The following is a 19378-nucleotide window of genomic DNA, read 5'->3' as shown; positions in this document are numbered from 1 at the left end:
CTGTCACCTCAGCTCCACACAGCCCCTCACACAACTCTCTCCTGGTGGAATGAAGAAGAGGATCAGAAGAGTAAAAGAGAGAAAATTCATGGTACAGTTTAGCAGGTAAAGCAAGAGCAGCACATGCAAGCAAAACAAAAGAAGGAATTGATTCACCACTCCCCACAGCCAGGCAGGTGTTCAGCCATCTCGCAGGAAAGCCGGGCTCCATCACATGGAACTGTTACTTCAGAAGACAACCACCACCATTCCAAACCTGCTCACTCCTTCTTCCCCCAGCTTTATATACCAGCTGTGATGCCTAAGGTCTTGGATCTCCCTTTGGTCAGCTGTCCCAGCTTTGTCCCCTCCCAACTCCCTGCGAGGAGCAGAAAGGCCTTGATGCTGTGTAAGCACCGCTCACTAATAACAAAAACACCCGTGTGTTATCAATACTGTCTCCAGGGCAAATCTAAAATACAGTCCCAGACCTGCTATTCTGAAGACAACTAACTTTATGCCACCCAAAACCAGCACACAGGTTTTTTAGGGTTTGGTCTTGGGGTGGTAAGTTGTTTCTTATCTATACAAAACTAAATCACACAAAGAATGCTGATTAAAACTTTTGGTAATTCAGGATGTAAACCAAGAAACCAGGGAACAGCAGCTTAGATGAAGCAGTAAAACTATAACTACTTTTCCCTATACAGCTGAGGTTAAATGGTTTGCTATATTGATGCCTTGAGAATGAACCAATTTATGTATGTTCTACAAATTAATTTTCATTTAAATTTCATGCTTAAAAAAGTCTTACATTTGCTTACCAAACATTCCACTAGTTTCAAGTATGCAGGAGAAACTTAGGAATTTTATGTATAATATTATGACTCTATGCATTAAATTAAAAAAAAACCAAACTGACATTATTATTTCATGAAATATGATGAACTAGCTATTTATGGGAAACCTTCATTCTAGTTACATTATCATCATCAACAAAAACACTGTACAAAAAGTACAGACAGTAATAATTTTCAGATCCCCTGTCTAGCTAAGGAACTTACATTTCTTGCACATTTTGAGCAAATAACTAATTTTCCTTGGTTTTGAGGACATGAGAAATTCAATACCTGTAACATGTATTTCACGTATTTTTTTAGCTATAAATAGTATAGTGAAAAATCAACTTCTGAGATATATGTCTGTCTGTGAGCTGTGACTGTCATATCCACATAAAATACGATTACACCATGAAACAAGAGAAGTGCTACACTGATAGTAATTCCAGTGTGTTTTCACCTACCATGTCGCTGTACTTACCTTAGAATACAACTGTACAGATGAAGCTATTTACAAATGTTTGATACACAAATTGCAAAGCTTCCCTTTCCTAAGTGTCCTTTTCAAACTGCAGGGCAATTTATCAGCATGCTTTGCACAGCAAAAACGCTACCATGCACCAATAATTAAAAAGGCATCCCAAGAAAAGCTGTGCCATCTTAAAACAGTACAAATTAGTACCTATTCAAATAGATACTGCTACACAGCCCCATTTCAATCTTCAATAATCAGCTCTTTTTTGCCATGCCTTAGCACTGCGTGAATATTACATAAGCCTCCATGAATTTTACCATTATAGCTTACAGTAAAATAGAGTAAATGAGTCTAAAACCTTTTTCTCTCCCCCACACTTGAAATGTGCTTTCATGTTTAAATATAAAAACTTTGGCATAATTGAAGTATTATTGAGCATTTACAATAATATCTATGATTATTTTGAGACATGGAAAAATATAACAATGAAAACTAAAATACAGTAAGATACTTGAGATGAATAACAGACAATGAAGGAAGATAATATAGTTGGGGAGTCTCTTTTCTGCACATACACATAATTCAATATATTAACAATGCATGCACTAGTGAGACATTTTAAATTCTGTTTCAAATAATTAAAACATAAATTTGCACAATAGGTGTAGAAAACCACAGAAAGATACTTCATTATATACCTGGATTTTCAGCTCTTATGGTATTCAGACTTCCCTGATAAAGTAATTTTTAGGGCCTATTTAAAAATTGTCTATAATTAAAAAAATTATGCTGGCTTTGCAATTTCCAAAATTCTGATACTGTGACACAAAATGAGTAGTAGATAACAATCTAAATTCTTTTAGTTATATACTCATGTTCTTAACAAGATTTTCTAGTCAACATTGGTCATTCAGTGTATAAACAAGTCAAGAGTAGTAAGGTTATTTCAGCTAGCATTAGTAATAATGCTCATCTGTATAAAATCCTACAAGCCTGAAAATATAAACTGTTACATCAAACTACTTCAACAATACTGAACAAAAATATATTTTATTAATACAGCAAGCTGTTAGAAAAAAGGCAAAGTGAACACTTACAAATTCATATTTTTTTAAGAGAAAAAGAGCAATAAGTTAGTCTCCATGCTGGCTCATTCTTTGTTATGTGCTAAACAGATTATGTTTGCTATGTCAAAATCGGGAATGCAAGATGGTTTTACAGAATTATATCCACTATTTAAATTGAATTAATTCATCTCAACTGTGGACTGGGAATTGACAGCCTAATTATTTAAAACTTCATTTTTATCACAAATGAAAGAAACTGACTTAGAAAGACACAGCTGTGAAATTTCAGTGGTTTCAGTAGTTCAGTTTTAAAAAATTTAGGGCTTTTTTCAGTCAGCACGAAGCAAGTTGGCGGTGTGCCAACATCATCATAGTTGATATACTACTGATGAGAATAAATAAAGAGTAATTCAGATTGCACAGTTTATGAGTGGTGAATACTGTACTGGTAGAATGTTGCTTCACTGCAACGTGAACTTCTGAGACCAAAATAGAAAGGAAAAACCCCAAAAAACCAAGAAAACAGCAACAAAAAAAACCTAAACCTCTTAACTAAAATCAAAACACGCATGCCAAAATTTTGCCAATTGGCAATACATGTCAAATATAACTAAAGGACAATCCAAAACATAACTGATTTTAAAAAATCTCCAGAAAGGTAAGAAGACTAAATAACTACGATTAAAATTGATTATTACATAAATAAACTCTTCTTCTTTAGCTTTACTTCTCTTTTAAAAGTTCCTTAATATGACCCCTTCTTTAAAAAAAACTGCTCAACAGTTACCTAATATATGACATCATTGTCTTAGATTTCTGAAGAAAGACTCTGCTATATGCCATACTATATTAAATATTTTACTAAATCCACAGTCTTACAACTTTAATAGTTTTTAAAAATCATTAAATGTACAATTTTATTTACATGCAAGTCCATTAAAAAGAACAACCTCCAGAAGAAAATGGCTCTTGAAATAGGCCTATTTAAAACACAGAAAATCACTACTTTATTGGAGGTGATGATGTGTTTCAAAAGGGCAAATAACAGATTCTTATTAACTGACTGCAACTGTGTTACTGGCTACTGGAAATACTGAAAGAACTCCATGAGTCTGTATGGTCTCCCCACCTATGTCTTCTCTGCAGAGGTGGTCTTTGAGTGTTTTTGTGGGGAGGTACCACTGAATTCATGACAATAGGGATGGATATTTGATATTCGTATCGTTCCAACATCTGAGCAATCTTCTCACAAGTGACTCCATGCTTATTCCTCCTACAAAAACAAAAAAGTCAATAAATTATCCGGTATGTTTATAGTTACATGTAGTTATAGGTAAGTAAATATATATATGTAAAATTGCATGTTACAGTCTCTAAGAAAAAACCCTCTAAATTCTCAATTGTTTCTTCTTGCTTTTATTACACTATATTCTCATTCTCAAGGTATTCAACTTACATTAAGGTTTATTTTAACAATTCACAGCTGTATATATTGGGTAACAGTAAACAACACAGTTATTCTTCATACACAAATGTGAAGTAATTCACTATAACTATGCATCTGAATTACCCTAGAAGAATTTTACTATTTATTCAGCAGATTTTACATGGTATACTAGCTAAGGAGTAGAGATGAGTAATAGCACAGACTATTCCTTATGAAAGCAATGTTCAAACTAGCATAAAATATGCAATTACACTGTTTCAAGACTTGATGACGGAATATTTTCTCATCAAGAAATCTCTCTACAGAGTAAGAAGCGACTTTAGTTCTGAACCAGGACAACACACTCAAAATGCTTTCATCTACTAGTTGTAACTCACACTTGCTGTAAATTCAGAAATGTAGTGAAACACATGTAAGGGAAAAGGTATCGAAAGTGCTGTCCTATTCTTGCAGTGCTCAGTGACCAGCTACTTTCAGGGAGAACTTGGTCTATTAAGAACCTGAGCACAATAAATTAGAGTATTTATATAATCTCCTCAGTACTTATGGAATAGGACCTTAAAATCCATGTTAGCAGAGAATTTTAGTTTCTGCCAGAAGAAAACCACAAGCCTCATGCACAAACTGAATGTCAGAATTGACAGAAATTAATCTAAAAGAAGAGACATAAAACAGAAACAAAAGGTTTTGATGCATAAACAAGATTTATTATAATCCAATACTTCTTACTGCCAAGAAAATTTGTCCACGCTAATTTCTGCATCTGTGTGCTTTCTGCCAGGGACAGAAGAGGTATGGGCCTTAACAACTTGATCAGTTCTACACAGGAGAAATCAACGGTGGGAATAAACAGGCTAGACTGGAAAGACAATATTCCAAACAGAAATATTTTAGAAGACTGATTCCTCACCGCCCAGCCCCCTCAGGACTTTATTACAACAAAGAAGTATCAAGTTGACAAGGGCTCAAAGCACACTGCAGGCAGCACACTAGTTTCACATTCAGAATAGAAGCAGAACTGATGATCTCAGAACTATCCAAAATTGGCTTCTTAAAGGTGTATTTTATCACCTTTCTTTCTGTGAAGTGCTTAAGCATAGCATTTTCCTCACAGACACTCTTCCCTGAGACAACAATAGAAGCTGGAGTGATCATTGCATGTACCTCATTGTTTAAATGCTTTTAATTTTGACATTGTGCTAAAGCAGCCCAGGAGCAGCTGCATGCTGAACTAATCACTTGGTGAGTCTTAGCAGTTTTGATTTTATTCACAAGGTTAATGACAGAGAAAAAAGTCAGCCCTCTAGAAATATGTGGATTTTATAAAGCATTTGGCATTTTTGACAGATAAAAAATGGGAAGAGCAAGTATAGGTTTTTTAATGTGAAATGTTAGAAGCAGAAAGTTATTCAATATTTTCCTATCAATATTCAATATTTTGCTATCTTAGTACTCCTATAAAATAATTACAGTTCAATTGCACTGGCCATCAAGTGCACAGACATCCACAATTGAATGGACTTATGCATAATCACTTCATAAAAGAGGAAGTACTTTAGTACTTTTCCTTGCAGAATAAGGCAGAATAATAAAATCACCAGCAGCAAAAGTGCATCAAGCGTAGAAACTGATTTAAAAAAGGAAATAAATTTGCTGTATAGTGTCATTTAATACTGGTATCGCCTCTTCAGGCATGTCTTCACTCATTCTTTGGCAGCTTGGCTATGCTGAGAGAGCATAAAGTCATCTATCTAAACCAAAGCAGACATACCAGCAAAAACTCCTAGGGTAGATAGGAGGAGGAAGACTGTTTTGCATGGAGGAACACACAACCTATTGATAAAAGCCACTATTAAATGCTTCCATACTATCCTTCACCACTGCACCCTCAGCAAGCTTCCTGATGAAACAAAACTGAGGAGCCCTCTCCCAAAGTAACTAAAGAACAAATATTTCTAGGAATCTTGCAAAAACTGGTAACAGCACTAAACAGTTCAAGGGTTTTGCTCTGGGAAAGATATCACCTTTACTCCTACAATTAATAATTGAACAATAAAATTCAACTCTAACAACATAACAGTTTATCCTGTTGCTTGTTAAGATCATCTGGAAACATGAATTTTCCTGGAAAATTAGTTTGGTTTGTGTAATGGAAATCTTAAGTGCCTGATTACTAAGATTCCTAACTTGGCTGTGATGCATGGCAAACTAGAAAAACTTACTATCATTCTACAGAGAGAACTTCATATCTCAAAACAAGTGAGTGGTAGCTTACGAGCAAAAGGTGAAAACTTTAGAACATTTATAAACCAAATAAAGTACAAGTCAGCAATGCAAGCATTATACATATATATAAATACACATATTTTGTGCACTGTAGGGCCTACTTTACAAAGCTGAAACAATTAGAGGCAAAGTCAGCTGGATGTACATAAAACAAAAATCAGTGAGAGAACTCTGTCATCAACTATGAAAATATTACACTACTTTTCAAACAAAGAAATATCCTTGAGCTTGTTTGATACCTCCTAGATTCCTAAAGCAGACATATCTGAGACAAAAAAGACATTAACCGGGAAGAATAAGCAGCTGCCCAAGCACTCTCAGAACCCAGAAGTTAAATGATCCATGTTCAGCAGTACTCTAAGTCACACCTACACATGTCCAATAAAATTTTAATACTGCCATTTTTGGCCAACAAGATGGAGCTGGTCTACTTGTTTATCCATTAAACTTCCATGTAAAGGTATACCTCAAAATGCCTATTTAAATAAAATATATTTCATACTACTAATAAAGAACTTGAGAAAATATTTTGAATAAAATATAACTTATTGCATATATATTTATGCATTCATGTTTATCTGCCTATCTATCTCTGTATATAATAAAGTACCATGATTTCTGTACAAGAAACCTTACTTTTCTAGTTCTTCAGGATCAAACTTCCACCAAGTATCTGGCTCATGGAATTCCACTCTGTATCCTTTTTCTAGAGCCTGCAGCAAGCAAAGAAATATGTGTGATGTGTACCATGATCACATAAAACATCAGAAAAAAATAAAAGACAAATATAATAAACAGATGCAGCAGCATACTCTGCTGTGGTACTACGCTGAATTTTACTTATACCCAGCCTGTCTTAGCTTTTGTTTCAGGCTAAGCAAATTAAATCAAGTCAGTTCTTGAACTGATCTAAACCATTGCCACACTAATTACTAACCATTATGAATAAGCAGTCTCTCTCTTTAAAAACTTGAGTAAAAATGTTTCTGGACAAAATGTATCAACTTATCCCATGCAGCCAGCATAAGTTTTTTAAAATTGTTACAGGTGACAATCATGCAACAAAACCTACCACTTCCACATAAGGCTTCATTTCCCAGGCTTGAGTATTAGTGTTGTCTATTATAACTGGAGATTTTCCCTGCTCCATTGCTTGCTTTGCTGAAAAAAAAAATTGTGCAGGTTAATAAACCACATCTAATTCAAAAAAAAACCAAAAAAACTGCCCCAGATTTTCTTTCACTAATCTACTCTGACTGAAACACTCTGTTCTGAGAGAAAGAATAAAAGGTACAGGCAGGAATGAAAACAAGCAGAAACAAGAACCTGATGCCCAAAGAAACAAGGTTATCTATTTTTAACTCTGAAACCTGTAGAAATTCAAAATTTAAGGTTTATATATACATGAATTAAAGTATAAAAACCACTTTAAATACTTTTATATATGCTTTGCTAAAATATATATACTGCTTTTCATATAGACTCTTAATACTCATATATGTTATGCCACACTTCTATTTCCTTTATGTAGCACAGCTGAATAGGATGCCTTTAATTCATTCCAACCTCTCTTCTGGTTCCACTCATGGGCATCACCAAGCTGAGCAGCATTATAGGTGTATCCATACTGCTGATGAAAATAATCATCAGTGCTGAGCACAATGCCATCACAACTCTGACCAAGCAGAACACTGTTAAAGAAAAACACAAAAACATATTCACTTTTAATTTTAAACAAACATTAAAAAATATAAAATAAATTGAACTGCGACCTATTTCTGAACTTCAAACAGATTTATAAAAAGCACACCCATATATATTACCAATAATCCTAATCCAAATCAAAGCAGTATTTCCTCTCTACTATTTCTGTATTTGTTGTTTCTTCTCCACCCCCAAGAGATGTTGGCATCCATCTAATTTTACAGCCATACTACAGTAAGTACCTCGTAATATTTCAATATATTTGCTAACAATTTCCATCTAAATCCTCACTTGCAAATATGTCTAGAAAGCAATCTGATCATGAGAATTCCCCATTCTGCCAAATGAAAATTTAGTTTCAGGAAGTCCTTGGAAATTGGTGTTTAAATGAAAACCTTATATAACTGAGACAACAGTACAATTCTGTTTAAAGTCCAGCCTACAGAATAGGTGTAGACTGGACTTTAGGCCTCCTTGTCTCTTTTTAATTCTATGGCGTATTTAAATCTGGAAACAGAAAACAGCCCATTAGCACCACAGAGCATGTAAAGCCCACTGCAACACTCAGATATCAGTGGAAATTTAGGCAACTATTCCAGCTCAGAAATAGGCAACATATCCACAGGCTACAAAAGCCAAGCTGCACTATGTGGGACTGCAGTACAGCTGAGATGGCAGGAACAAAAAATAATTGGCCAGATCCCAAATAACTTAGGGGAACAAAGATATGCTAGTTCTATGTTACCAAGCTTTCCCATATATATCTGCAGGAAGAGCCACTTAAATGTAACTCCTACACAAGGAATTTGTTAGGTTTTGCTACCTGTCACTAACAACAAACCATTATGATTGCTTCAGGACAAACAGCAAAGCTATTTGAGAAAGCAGAACATGATACACCTGAAGTTCAGCCACTTCACTTGAACACTGACAAATAATTGGTTTAGTTAAAGCCTAGATATTTCAATAGGGTGTGTATTACACTACTTTAGAAGAGTGCAGAAGGGTTAGTAATCTATTTTTGTTCTAAATAGTTAAATGGCACCAGTAAATCATATACCACACACAACAGCAATTTTTTATCCCTCTTCTTTTGTATAAAATATTTAACAAATTTATACTTAAATTATTTGGCTGTGATTTCACACATGGCTCAATTCTCTTATTTACAGTATGCTACATTTGCCAATTAATAATGCAAGAAAAACTGGATCTATCTTCAACACTCACTCCTTGTGTGCTGAATGTATATACACATATCCTAAAGAACCACCTGCCTTAATTAAAAAAAAGATAGCAAATAACATTTGGGATTCTTCTATTGGCTGAGTGGATGGACATACCACTACAGTTCCTAGGGGCCTGAGCATCAGGTTTCTATAGGAATATATGAACTGACAAATCAGCACTAATGAGACACTAATTTTTATTTCTAAGAACTGACTATTTGCTCATACTCTGGAGAAAAACTCACTTAGTTGAAATCTTTTGTTGTATCTTCCAAACATCATTAATAGCAATACAGAGAGTGACAAGGGTTCACAAATCTTGCAAACCCATCAACAAAGACTGTTCTTGAAATTGTTTGTTAGCATTCCTTGAAGTTCAGAATACACCACACAATTATAATAACAGATTTAATATAGTAAACTGTATTTGCAATAATCCTAAACCCATAGAATTTGAGAAGGCAAAGTAGTTACCAAATAGTAACAGAGCCCTTACCCAATACACAACACACAAGTTATCACAACACACAAGCTATCACGTCATGTGTTTATGAACTTCAAATACTATAGTAATGACTGGAATCTCTTTCTAAATTGTGAAATTAAATCATAATACATAACATTTTAAAAGCCTGACAATTACCTCTTTGAATTTCTAGTATTTAAACTTTTAAAATTCAAAGTGGAAAACGACTGGTTGACATCATATGGAATACTTAATTTACCTCTAACACATGTTTGGAAACAAAATTTATGCCAGGTCCATGAACTAGAGAACAGAAAGAACAAAAATCATATCTATAGAAAGAAACATTATTATCTGAACCCACAGAGATGATATTCCACTTTTAAGAGAAAAAAAAAAAAAAAAAAGATAAATGTATTTCTAGTAAGAGTCAAGTTCCAGGTTAGTCAATATACGCATATGCTTGCAATGAGTAGCATATTATCCAACTGCTGTAATACATCTTTTTCACCCTAAACCTTTCCTCCAAGCAACCACCACCTTTGAATACAGTGGGACATTGAAATTAAAGCAGCTCACCTACTTTTTCCAGAAATGCTACCTGATCTAATAGAAGCTATTATCCTGACATATAAAAATCTCATGTTGAAGCCAAAATATTAACTGCTCAGCAAACCAATACACATTTTTTCCAATGCATGCATACACACAAATCCTTTTAAAACATCCCCAAATATGTATCCTAGTTAGCCTACTCTAACAAATGATCTTATATTTCAAAAGGTAACTCAGAATCTATTAATTCACCTATTTAAAATAGCTACCATATTGTGGATGAAGGAAAAAGTAGACAATAACTAAATATAGTTTCAAAATACGCAGCATTACTGAGCTGTGTAAACACTCCTCTAAAAGCACTGTTCATAATACTGTTTAAATAGATAAATAAGTAGAAACAACAGCATACCACTGCTTCTACATCCAGCTATAAACATTAACTCTTTTTCCTTCACAAGATTTTCCTCTAAGGAAAAACGACCCCAGAGAAAGACAACTGTCTTGATATAATTACTGGATTTAACTAAAAATAGACTTCTTAAATGACACCAACATGTGCTCTTTCAACTTCATTAATTTCTGTTTTAGTAAAATTAATGCTTAGTTATTCATGGAAAAAAGGCAAATTGCAACTGCTGCCAACTTCAGTAGCAAAATATTTTAAAAATACAAGTCTCTTTTCCTAGAACTTGTACCAGGACTTTAAGATCACATTACCATCTACTTCTAATTGTACTAGATTTTGGTTATTTGAGTTAAAGCTATTGCTGTTGGGTATCTGTCTGTCTAAACTGCTTTCAAACATTTTTAAGTAAATGCTCAATCTCTTCCAAAACCAAGAAAAAAAAAAAATAAAGCATTTGTACAGTATTTTGTTATTCCAAGGTTTTCTCTGAGAATCTTGGAACTGAGGAAGTGAAATCAGACAAAGTACATGCGTTTGTCTGCCCTGCAAAAAATTTTTGTACATCTGCCCAAGGTATACAACTTTAAAATGTCATGTGCACAGCAAATAGTAGTGAAAAGAGCTCATGATTCTCATGGCAAACCCAGTCCTGAACAGAGCTATCTGGCAGTGGCAGAAAGCTGATTCAGGACCAATACTGCATTATAAGAACACATTTCTCCCAACACATGAATGGCAACAGAAGGAACAAAACTGGCCTAAAATAGGAGGACACGGGAAGCATCATGGTATAAACACTGCAACAAGCAACTTGGTACTGGCAGTAGAGCTAGGAAACAGGGCCAAGGCAGAGTGAAGCAGAGGGAAGACACTGGTATAATGAAGCTGGGAGGGAGATACCACTGACTGAAACAGGGAGAAAATTAATCTGGGAAGAAATGGAATAGAGACAGAACTGAAGAAATCAACTTAGTATTTAGAAGCAGATATGGAGTTAGTGAGCACAGACCAAAAGCCATGATTGGATATGAACAGGAAAACAGGAATTGAAATGGTTAAGAAAGAGATTTAATATGAGTCTCAGCAGCTAGAATTGTCTAAGTCAAGTGGACGCAGGAAATAAATGCATGAGATGAGGGGAGCTCCCCAATGAGCCAGAAATGGCTGATGTTATGCTCATATTTAAAGCAAGTAAAGACAAAGACCTGAAGAACTAATGGCTGCTCAACCTCACCTAAGCTCTGTCCTGGAAACAATGGAGTGCATCCTTGGAATCTATTTCCAAATATGTTACAAAAATTAGATAACCAGAAAAAGCCAGTGTGGGGTTTGCAACAGACAAACCATTCTTTACTGACCAGAATGCACTCTGATGAAACAAGTGCATTTGTCAATGAGGACCAAGTGATGAACACAACATACTCAGAAATTACCAAATCTTCCAAAATCATCTTCCACCCAGTAACAAGTAGAGAACAACAAAGGACATAGCAAAATCACTTTTTCAGTATCTTCACCATAAATCTGGACAATGAGGCAGAGAACTTGCAGATGACACCAAATGAGGAGTGATGCTCAACACTGAGCTGAACAGAAGGCCAGAGAGAAACCTGAGAACTGGGCTAAGCAAACACCAGCAAGCTCAACAGAGAAAGAGTAAAGTTCTACAACTGATGAAACCTAAGCCTCAGCACAGGCAGGAAAGTGAGTGGTTGAGCAGCTCTGTTGAAAAGAGTCTGAGGATTACAGTGAACATCAAATGAGACGAGTGAACAGTGTACTTTTGTCGAAGGCAGGGCAAATCACAACTTTGGCTTCAGTAGAGGAAGCACGACCAGTAGATCACCTGAGAAGGTATCACCAGACTTTACCTGGCTCTTGTGTGGTCAGTTCTGATATATTCTGTCCAGTGTGGGATTTCCCAGTTCAAAAGGCATGCTGAAAAACATGGGAGGGCTGAACAGATGGCTACCAAGATGGCTACAGGCATACAACCTCCACGGAGAGGTTAATCGCAGCTGGGCTTGTTTAGTCTGGTAGTGGAGACATTGAAAGGTCTGATGTCAACCTATTACAGTGAATAAACCTCTCCCTTACCAGAAAGGAAGCTTCAAAGAAGATGAGCCATATTCTACCATGTAACAACACATTATTACACAGAACATGCAAATTATGGCTTTAGAACTTCAGTTTGGAGATTAGGAACAACTTCCTTACTTAGGTGGTTTGTACTGCACTAGAGAAGTTTGGTAAGACCACAGAAATCTCTGTGGTGTTTTTAAGCTCAGGCCTGACAATGATATACTTCACTTGATCCAGTGATGGTGACAGACTTTCTCCAAGCAGAACAATCAACTAGTTCGCATCCACTACTCTCTTCCAAAAACATGCTCATAATTCCAACTGCTTAGCTGGAATGGAAGAGTCAAAACCAAAAACAAACTTCATTGGGAGATTTGAGACAGATACAAGTCAAGTTTGTGAACAGGAAGAAAAGTGTCTGTACTTAAGCACCCTTACTCAGCACAAAACACAAACAGAAATTTGATATTCCAAGGTCTCACTACTGGCTCTGCTGTCATTTCCCACATGGGAAACCCCCTCGTTCTCCTCTAGTGGTGATCCACACAGACAATGGCAGTTTTCTGCTTTTCCTTCAGTTATTTTGCTGGCAAAATGGTAAAGGTTTGTCTGCAGCTGCCAAAAATGCAAATATCTGCAAAGATACCTGTGGGTACTAATATGGCATCAGATAAAACATCATTGCTGTCCTAGGTTACCCTGCAGAATTCTATGATGTTACACAGAAAAACATGCTCAAAAGATGTTTCTTAAGACTTAACTAATAATAAAGTTATCTTCTCCATTGGCACCCATTAATTCTGGGATGTTTTCTTCCCCCAAGATATCCAAGACCCATGATTTCATGGGAATCAACAATTACAACCAAGCATTAAACATATGAAACTGCATGTCATTGAATACACTGAAAAACAAGCCCTATGCTGTTCAAATTCTGCACTCACTTTTGGTAACTATTCTTAACCTTGATCTCATAGTGCCCACTTTCCCATCTGCTAAACAAAATTAGTAACTGATCTCACTAATGAGAGATGAAACAAAGTACAAATACGTGTTCTTAAAAACCTGAAGATAATTTAGAATTTTTCAGATGATATGAGTCATATTTTTGGAAAAAGATTTAGAGACAATTTAGCACATCAAACATGGAAAACAAATATATTTCATATCTTCATATTAAGTATTATCCAGTCTCTAAACTGAATGAGGCATCATTTTTTCCACAGCGTTATTTTAAAAATGTTTTACGTTGACTTCACGTATCAAAGGAATTATTGTAGTAATACCAAATGGGGACATGCAGCTTCAAGAATGCAGGCTTGCAAAATACAGCAATCAGTTACTATAAAAGATTGTAACAAAAACTACTGAAACATGTAAGAAAAATACCTATTAGAGATTTCTAGCTGTAATATGGAGATGACTGTCTACTAAATAGCAGAAAAAAAATCCACTAATATGACGTTACTCCTTTATATTAAAAAAAACAAGTAAGAACATGATGCCTGTATCTATTCCACAGACTTCTTGCATACAACAGATGATAACTACAGAAGACATCCTATTTGTGATGTAGTTTCTGGATGAAATTCAATCAGTAAGTACTAATTCAGCAACTTTTTTTTATATACACAAGAGAAACTTACTTTCACTTAATAGAGGTAGCATCTGTGCTCTGTCCACTTTTTGTGCTTTTTAAAATGAGTCAAGAAAACACAAAGGGAAAATCCAAGTTGCAGGTACTACCCGTTTTTAACCTTGTCAGACTTCAACAATTATATTTGGAAGAAAAAATAATGTTTTTATTCTGTGTTGTTCACAAATAAGGAAGAGCAACTGACAGACCATACTACGAAAAAAGGGGATGTTTCTTCAAGACAACGAAGCCAAGTATTTTCAGAGTAGTAGCATTCTTCTAATGGCCTTTGATAATTTTTGCATGGGCGTGAAAAAGGACTCCTGGTTCAGTCAAATTGTTATTGCTAGATTTGATGGGAGTTTTTTTTTTAAATTAGGAAATTTAAGAATTAAAAAAAGCAGCAGACTACCACATACTAGTATGAAAATTTCAGAATAAAAGACTATGCAATTTAATAGATGCTCAACATTTTAAATTCAGCAGAGGAGCTCCTGTACATCAAAACTCTGAGGGAGATAAAACCACTAAGTAAATATGTTTAATATTTACTGTCACTTGCACTATTTAAGTACAAATAACAGGTATATTACTTACAGATATATTTAAATTCTTTAAAAAATTTACTTGAATGAACTTCTCAAGCTTTAAGTCTTCACTCACCGAGAAAGTGTTGATTTCCCTGAACCTGGTAGGCCTCTTAAGATTACAAGCAATTTCTGTGAACAACTGAATTTTTTTTCAGATAACTGCAATGAAGAAAAGTTGTGCATTCCTTCTGTACTGTCAGCTTTTGGATCATTCCAACACTCTTCTCTAGTTTCACAGAAACCATGACTTTGGGGTCCATTCTGATCATTATTCCCATTCCTGAAGACCTGAGTAGTATGCATGCCAGTATGACCAGAATAGTGGGTATTTTGATCAAGCAATGGACCATGACTGTTGATATCAGTATTTCCACAGTAACTTTCATAAGTCCGTCCCCCATTCTGAGAAGGGGGAACATTTGGAATTTGTGGTGCGGGATCAAATATCTGGAAATGGGATTGATGGTTGAATCTAGGAGGAAAAAGTCCCTGAGGTTTTTTGAAAAATGCTCTAGTCTGCCAAGCAGGTCTGAATTCAGGCACTGAGCAGTTCCAAGTATCTGTTTGGCCATTAAAGCTATTTTCAGTTTTCCAGCCACCTGTTTTCACAACTAACTGCTGCTCATTGTTTGTTTTCTGACTGTTCTGTTCCCCCAAAGAACACTGTCCATTCTCGTAAAATGGGTGTGGATTACCCAAAAGTACAGGTTGATAATTCTCTTGTGAGCTCTGACTAGAGTTAAATGAAGAGTGCTGTTCCTCAGAAATTTCAGTTTCTTTTTCCTGAACATTAGTATCTAAATTTTCATTTTCCAGCTGGTGAATTTCTTTATAGAACTGATCCAGTTGATCATCTATTTCTGGTACAGTGGCAGAAACAGCCTGCATCTTCTTCACCTCCTTTCTTTTACATCTGTTTTCATGTAATTCATTTTCATCTCCTCCAGTGTTCCTACATTCATTGCAATTGCCAGATTTGTCCTGCTTGTTACTTTCGGCAGGCTTGTAAATTGGTCCTATAAAATCTTTGCTCGTGAAAAAGTCTTCATCTGATTGATTTCTATTTACTGAGAATGATGCACTGCTTTTTTCAGCATTATCTTCACCAGCATTATTTGTAATAAAAAGCTCCTTCTCTTCTTCAACTTTAGAGTCATTCATTGATGCAAATGGAGGATTTATATTCTGTGCAGTTTCTAAATTAATTGGCTGACAAAGCACTGGATTATTTTCAGGGAGAACTTTGCTCAAAGATCCCAAGACACCAGTAGGTATTTTCTTTTGCTTCTGCATTTCAAGTTGTCCTTGGTTGTCTAAGGCACACGTAGATATCCAACCATTTGATTTTCTCTCAACATCCACTTTCTTCTGAGTACCTTCGTTATCATCAGCGGGGAGTTTCTCAGAAAACCCTTCTGTTGACTTCATTATTTTAGAATATGGTTCAATTCTGATTTCATCCTGACACTCCAAGAGCCTTACTGTATTTTCTGCATGAAGCATCTTAGAAAGAAAGAATGAATATATTATCAGCATGTACATTTTTAAAGTATTAAAAAGCTGAAGTTACTCAGGCCTATGAAATCACACTCTCCATGGTCACAACTGGAATGTACTCACCCAGAAGAAAAACAGGTATCACCTACCACAAATATGGTTTAAACTAGACTGTTACATTATTTATTGCTCATCTTAGGTAAAAAAAATTACGTTAGTGCTGTATCAGTTGAGCAGTCACACTTTATGATATTAAATAATTTACAAATGCTTTTAAAATGTGACTATTTGAAAATTACATCAACAATCTCTGATGAATATTACTACTGTTCTCTACTTGCTGTTATTCTGCCAAATGTTTGAAATCTCTTTTAAAGATAAGCATATGCCAATTTCCAGTGCACAAACTGATGACTGACATCACTACTAATATGACCAACAAAAATATAAATAGTTCAACCACGAGGGCTGTTTTCTGTGACATGAACCAAACTCAACTAATTCATTTAACACCAATCAAACAGGTGCTGGGTGTCATTTGTAATTTAGAACTATAGAACTAATCAAGTAGGACTTAAAGCTGCAATCTGTTATCATGGTTTTGGAACTACTGAAGACTTTTGTTAGGGACCAAGATCACTTGCTTGCATGCCTTCTAAAATTCAACACATACACACAAAAAAAAAAAAAAGTCCCTGTCCCAAAGAGATTACATTCTGAGAACTTAACCACTATGCTCTAGACAGGTTCAGAGACAAGTTATTACAAAGCAAGATGGCACTAACCACTATGACATGCCATCTATTAGTCTGAATTTCTTGGATTTTGAAGTCTACAGAATACGCAATAAAGAGCAAACTCTTCCCCTCCAAATAAATGCAGTTTCAAACAGAAAAGAACATCACTCTCCTACTGGAAGGTTAATTCTACTGTTCTCTGAAACATTTTAACTTCCCATGACAAGTATTACCAAGTGTCTCATGCTGTTCATCCTGGACAATTTTTTTCTCTATCTGAAAAGAACCTGTAGGTAGCATTCTGTGAAGATTTATATGTAATCGTTATCTGACATGTTCACTTGCAAAACTGAGAAGAAAAGGTGTTACTCTAGGCACTTTCTCACCTATCATCCAAAGGAAGAGAAGCCTGCCATTCTCAATCTCAAACTGGCTAAACCAAGGGAGATGTTACAGTCCACACTTGCCTTTAGTACCTGGAAGAAAGCATTACTGTCAGAAGGGGAAGAAATATGGCCAAGCAAGTCTCTTCCTCAGAACTGATACCATGTTCTCTCCTCCTCTCAAGATTTATGTCTTGTATCCATACCTCCAGCTTCTTCGCTATTCATGTTTGCATTAGAAAGCAAGTATGACATTACTAGTAATCATTGACTAATCATTGAGTCTATCCCCATCTATTTCCTCTGCCTCCACTTGAAACAGTATTGGGGCAAAAAAATGTTACTTTATTAGCTTCTATGTCCTCATCTTCTGGGATGGTGTTTAAGCAGACCCCATTTCCTGAGGTGGAATTAAAACAGCAAACATGTGAACACTTGCTGCATGACAAGATCTACACTGACAGAAAATGCTGCTCTGTGACTGTCCCACATAGGAATATCCTTTCTTGCTAATCTCTGACACACTTTCCCTCACTAACCTTGAAGAGAGTGAAGCTGCATGCAAAAGCATATCTGCCTGCGTCCTTGGCGAGGACAGAGCAAGTATGCTAAAAGAAAATGCAGTCTGACACTCTCACCTCCTGAATGGGGCAAGTTCAGGTCTATATAATTTCTATAAAGAACTGGTTGTAAGCATTGAACCTGAGCCAACACACAGGGATGCCAGACTTATTTACGACTTTAACTAACCTGTGTAACTCCGAGAAGATTCAATCAACTAACTCAAGGCCTTGAACTCCACCCGTGTAATACCTTTCCCAAGCGGAAAATTAAGGCCTATTTGGCAAAACCTACAGACAGGTGAGCTGGCTGGCTTTCCCTGCACGGCGAGTCCGGCGGTCAGGAGGCGCAGGGCCCAGCGCCCTCACACGGCCGAGGACACGCGTGGGAGGGAGCCGGGGGACGCAGGCGCTGCTCCCACACCGGGCTGACAGCGGCGTGTCCGGGGCGAAGCCGCAGCCGCCGGCCTCACGGCGCGGGGAAGTGGATCAGCCGCCCCGTCCCTCCTTTCCCCACGGTGCAAAGCCCACTCCTTTCCCCCCACGCACAAACACGTCCCTCAGCGCGGCGCCCACGTCAAACAACCTCAGCAGCCGCCGGCTCCTACGCGCCGACACCGCCATCCCCACGCTGCCCCTTCCCCGCCCGCTGGTGGCACAGGCTGGTGGCAGCAGCGCTGGTGGCGGAGGAGGAGCGGCTTCCCTTCGCGGCCCGGCCGAGCAGCAGCCGGGCCGCCAGACGCGGGGAGGACACGAACCTCAAGGCAGCGCCCGCCGGCCGCGGGAGGGGCAGCGCCTCCGCCCCGCCGCGCCCAAGATGGCGCCGCTGCCGCGCCGTGCCCGCGCGGGGCGCCGCGAGGGGCGGAGCCTTGCCCGCCGCGCCCAAGATGGCGCCGCTGCCGCGCCGTGCCCGCGCGGGGCGCCGCGAGGGGCGGAGCCTTGCCCGCCGCGCCCAAGATGGCGCCGCTGCCGCGCCGTGCCCGCGCGGGGCGCCGCGAGGGGCGGAGCCTTGCCCGCCGCGCCGCGCGCTCTGCCCGGCGGGCGGGCCCGGCGGGAGCGGGGTTTGTCCCGGTGTCCCTGCCTGCGGGGCGCTGCGCCGGACGCCGGGGTGTCTGCCTTGCGTGTCGCTCTGCTCTTTGTCACGGAACATGAACAGGGTTCCGGTGAGGATTGTCCCTCGTGTAAAAGCCGCCCAAGTTTCTTAGACGTGTGTTGTACTTAACGTGGTTTTAATACGATGTAACTATTTCCCCCCCCCCCCCCAATCTCATGATACTATGCAAGCCAAACCATATTTTTTCATAAAAAAACCTCAGTCTGGTAACAATAATTCTCCAAATTTCATTAATGCACACAAGCGCTCCAGTAGCGATGTGCCCATTCAAATACCTGCAACGTTTATTCTTTCACATCTTCCAAATGGATGATGAAGGTTTT

General features: G+C 37.6%; 1 protein-coding gene across 25 annotated transcripts in view; it reads right to left on the bottom strand.

The window, feature by feature from the left end:
• The window catches only part of N4BP2L2 (NEDD4 binding protein 2 like 2), a 40830-nt gene extending 22051 nt beyond the window's left edge, over positions 1-18779 (bottom strand). For 3 of the 25 annotated variants that reach the window (XM_085579532.1, XM_085579644.1, XM_085579652.1), the window contains exons 1-8: positions 18528-18779; positions 17390-17474; positions 14838-16268; positions 9670-9795; positions 7660-7784; positions 7166-7254; positions 6730-6806; positions 3490-3633 (exon numbers count right to left, since the gene is read on the bottom strand). In XM_085579532.1, coding sequence (XP_085435658.1) covers positions 3490-3633; positions 6730-6806; positions 7166-7254; positions 7660-7784; positions 9670-9795; positions 14838-16268; positions 17390-17391 — 1994 coding nt within the window. In that variant the 5' untranslated portion in view covers positions 17392-17474; positions 18528-18779. Of the gene's footprint in view, positions 1-156; positions 3634-6729; positions 6807-7165; positions 7255-7659; positions 7785-9669; positions 9796-12327; positions 12351-14837; positions 16269-17384; positions 17475-18131 lie in introns of those variants that run through there. The other 22 variants (XM_085579656.1, XM_085579662.1, XM_085579561.1 and 19 more) reach the window with 21 other exon arrangements.
• Positions 18780-19378: the final 599 nt, after the last annotated feature.

Source organism: Lonchura striata, chromosome 1, assembly GCF_050655825.1.
Source record: "Lonchura striata isolate lonStrDom1 chromosome 1, ASM5065582v1, whole genome shotgun sequence".
Classification (NCBI taxonomy): Eukaryota; Metazoa; Chordata; class Aves; order Passeriformes; family Estrildidae; genus Lonchura; species Lonchura striata.
Note: the sequence above shows the minus strand (reverse complement) of the source record. Positions and strands in the feature narration are given on the sequence as shown.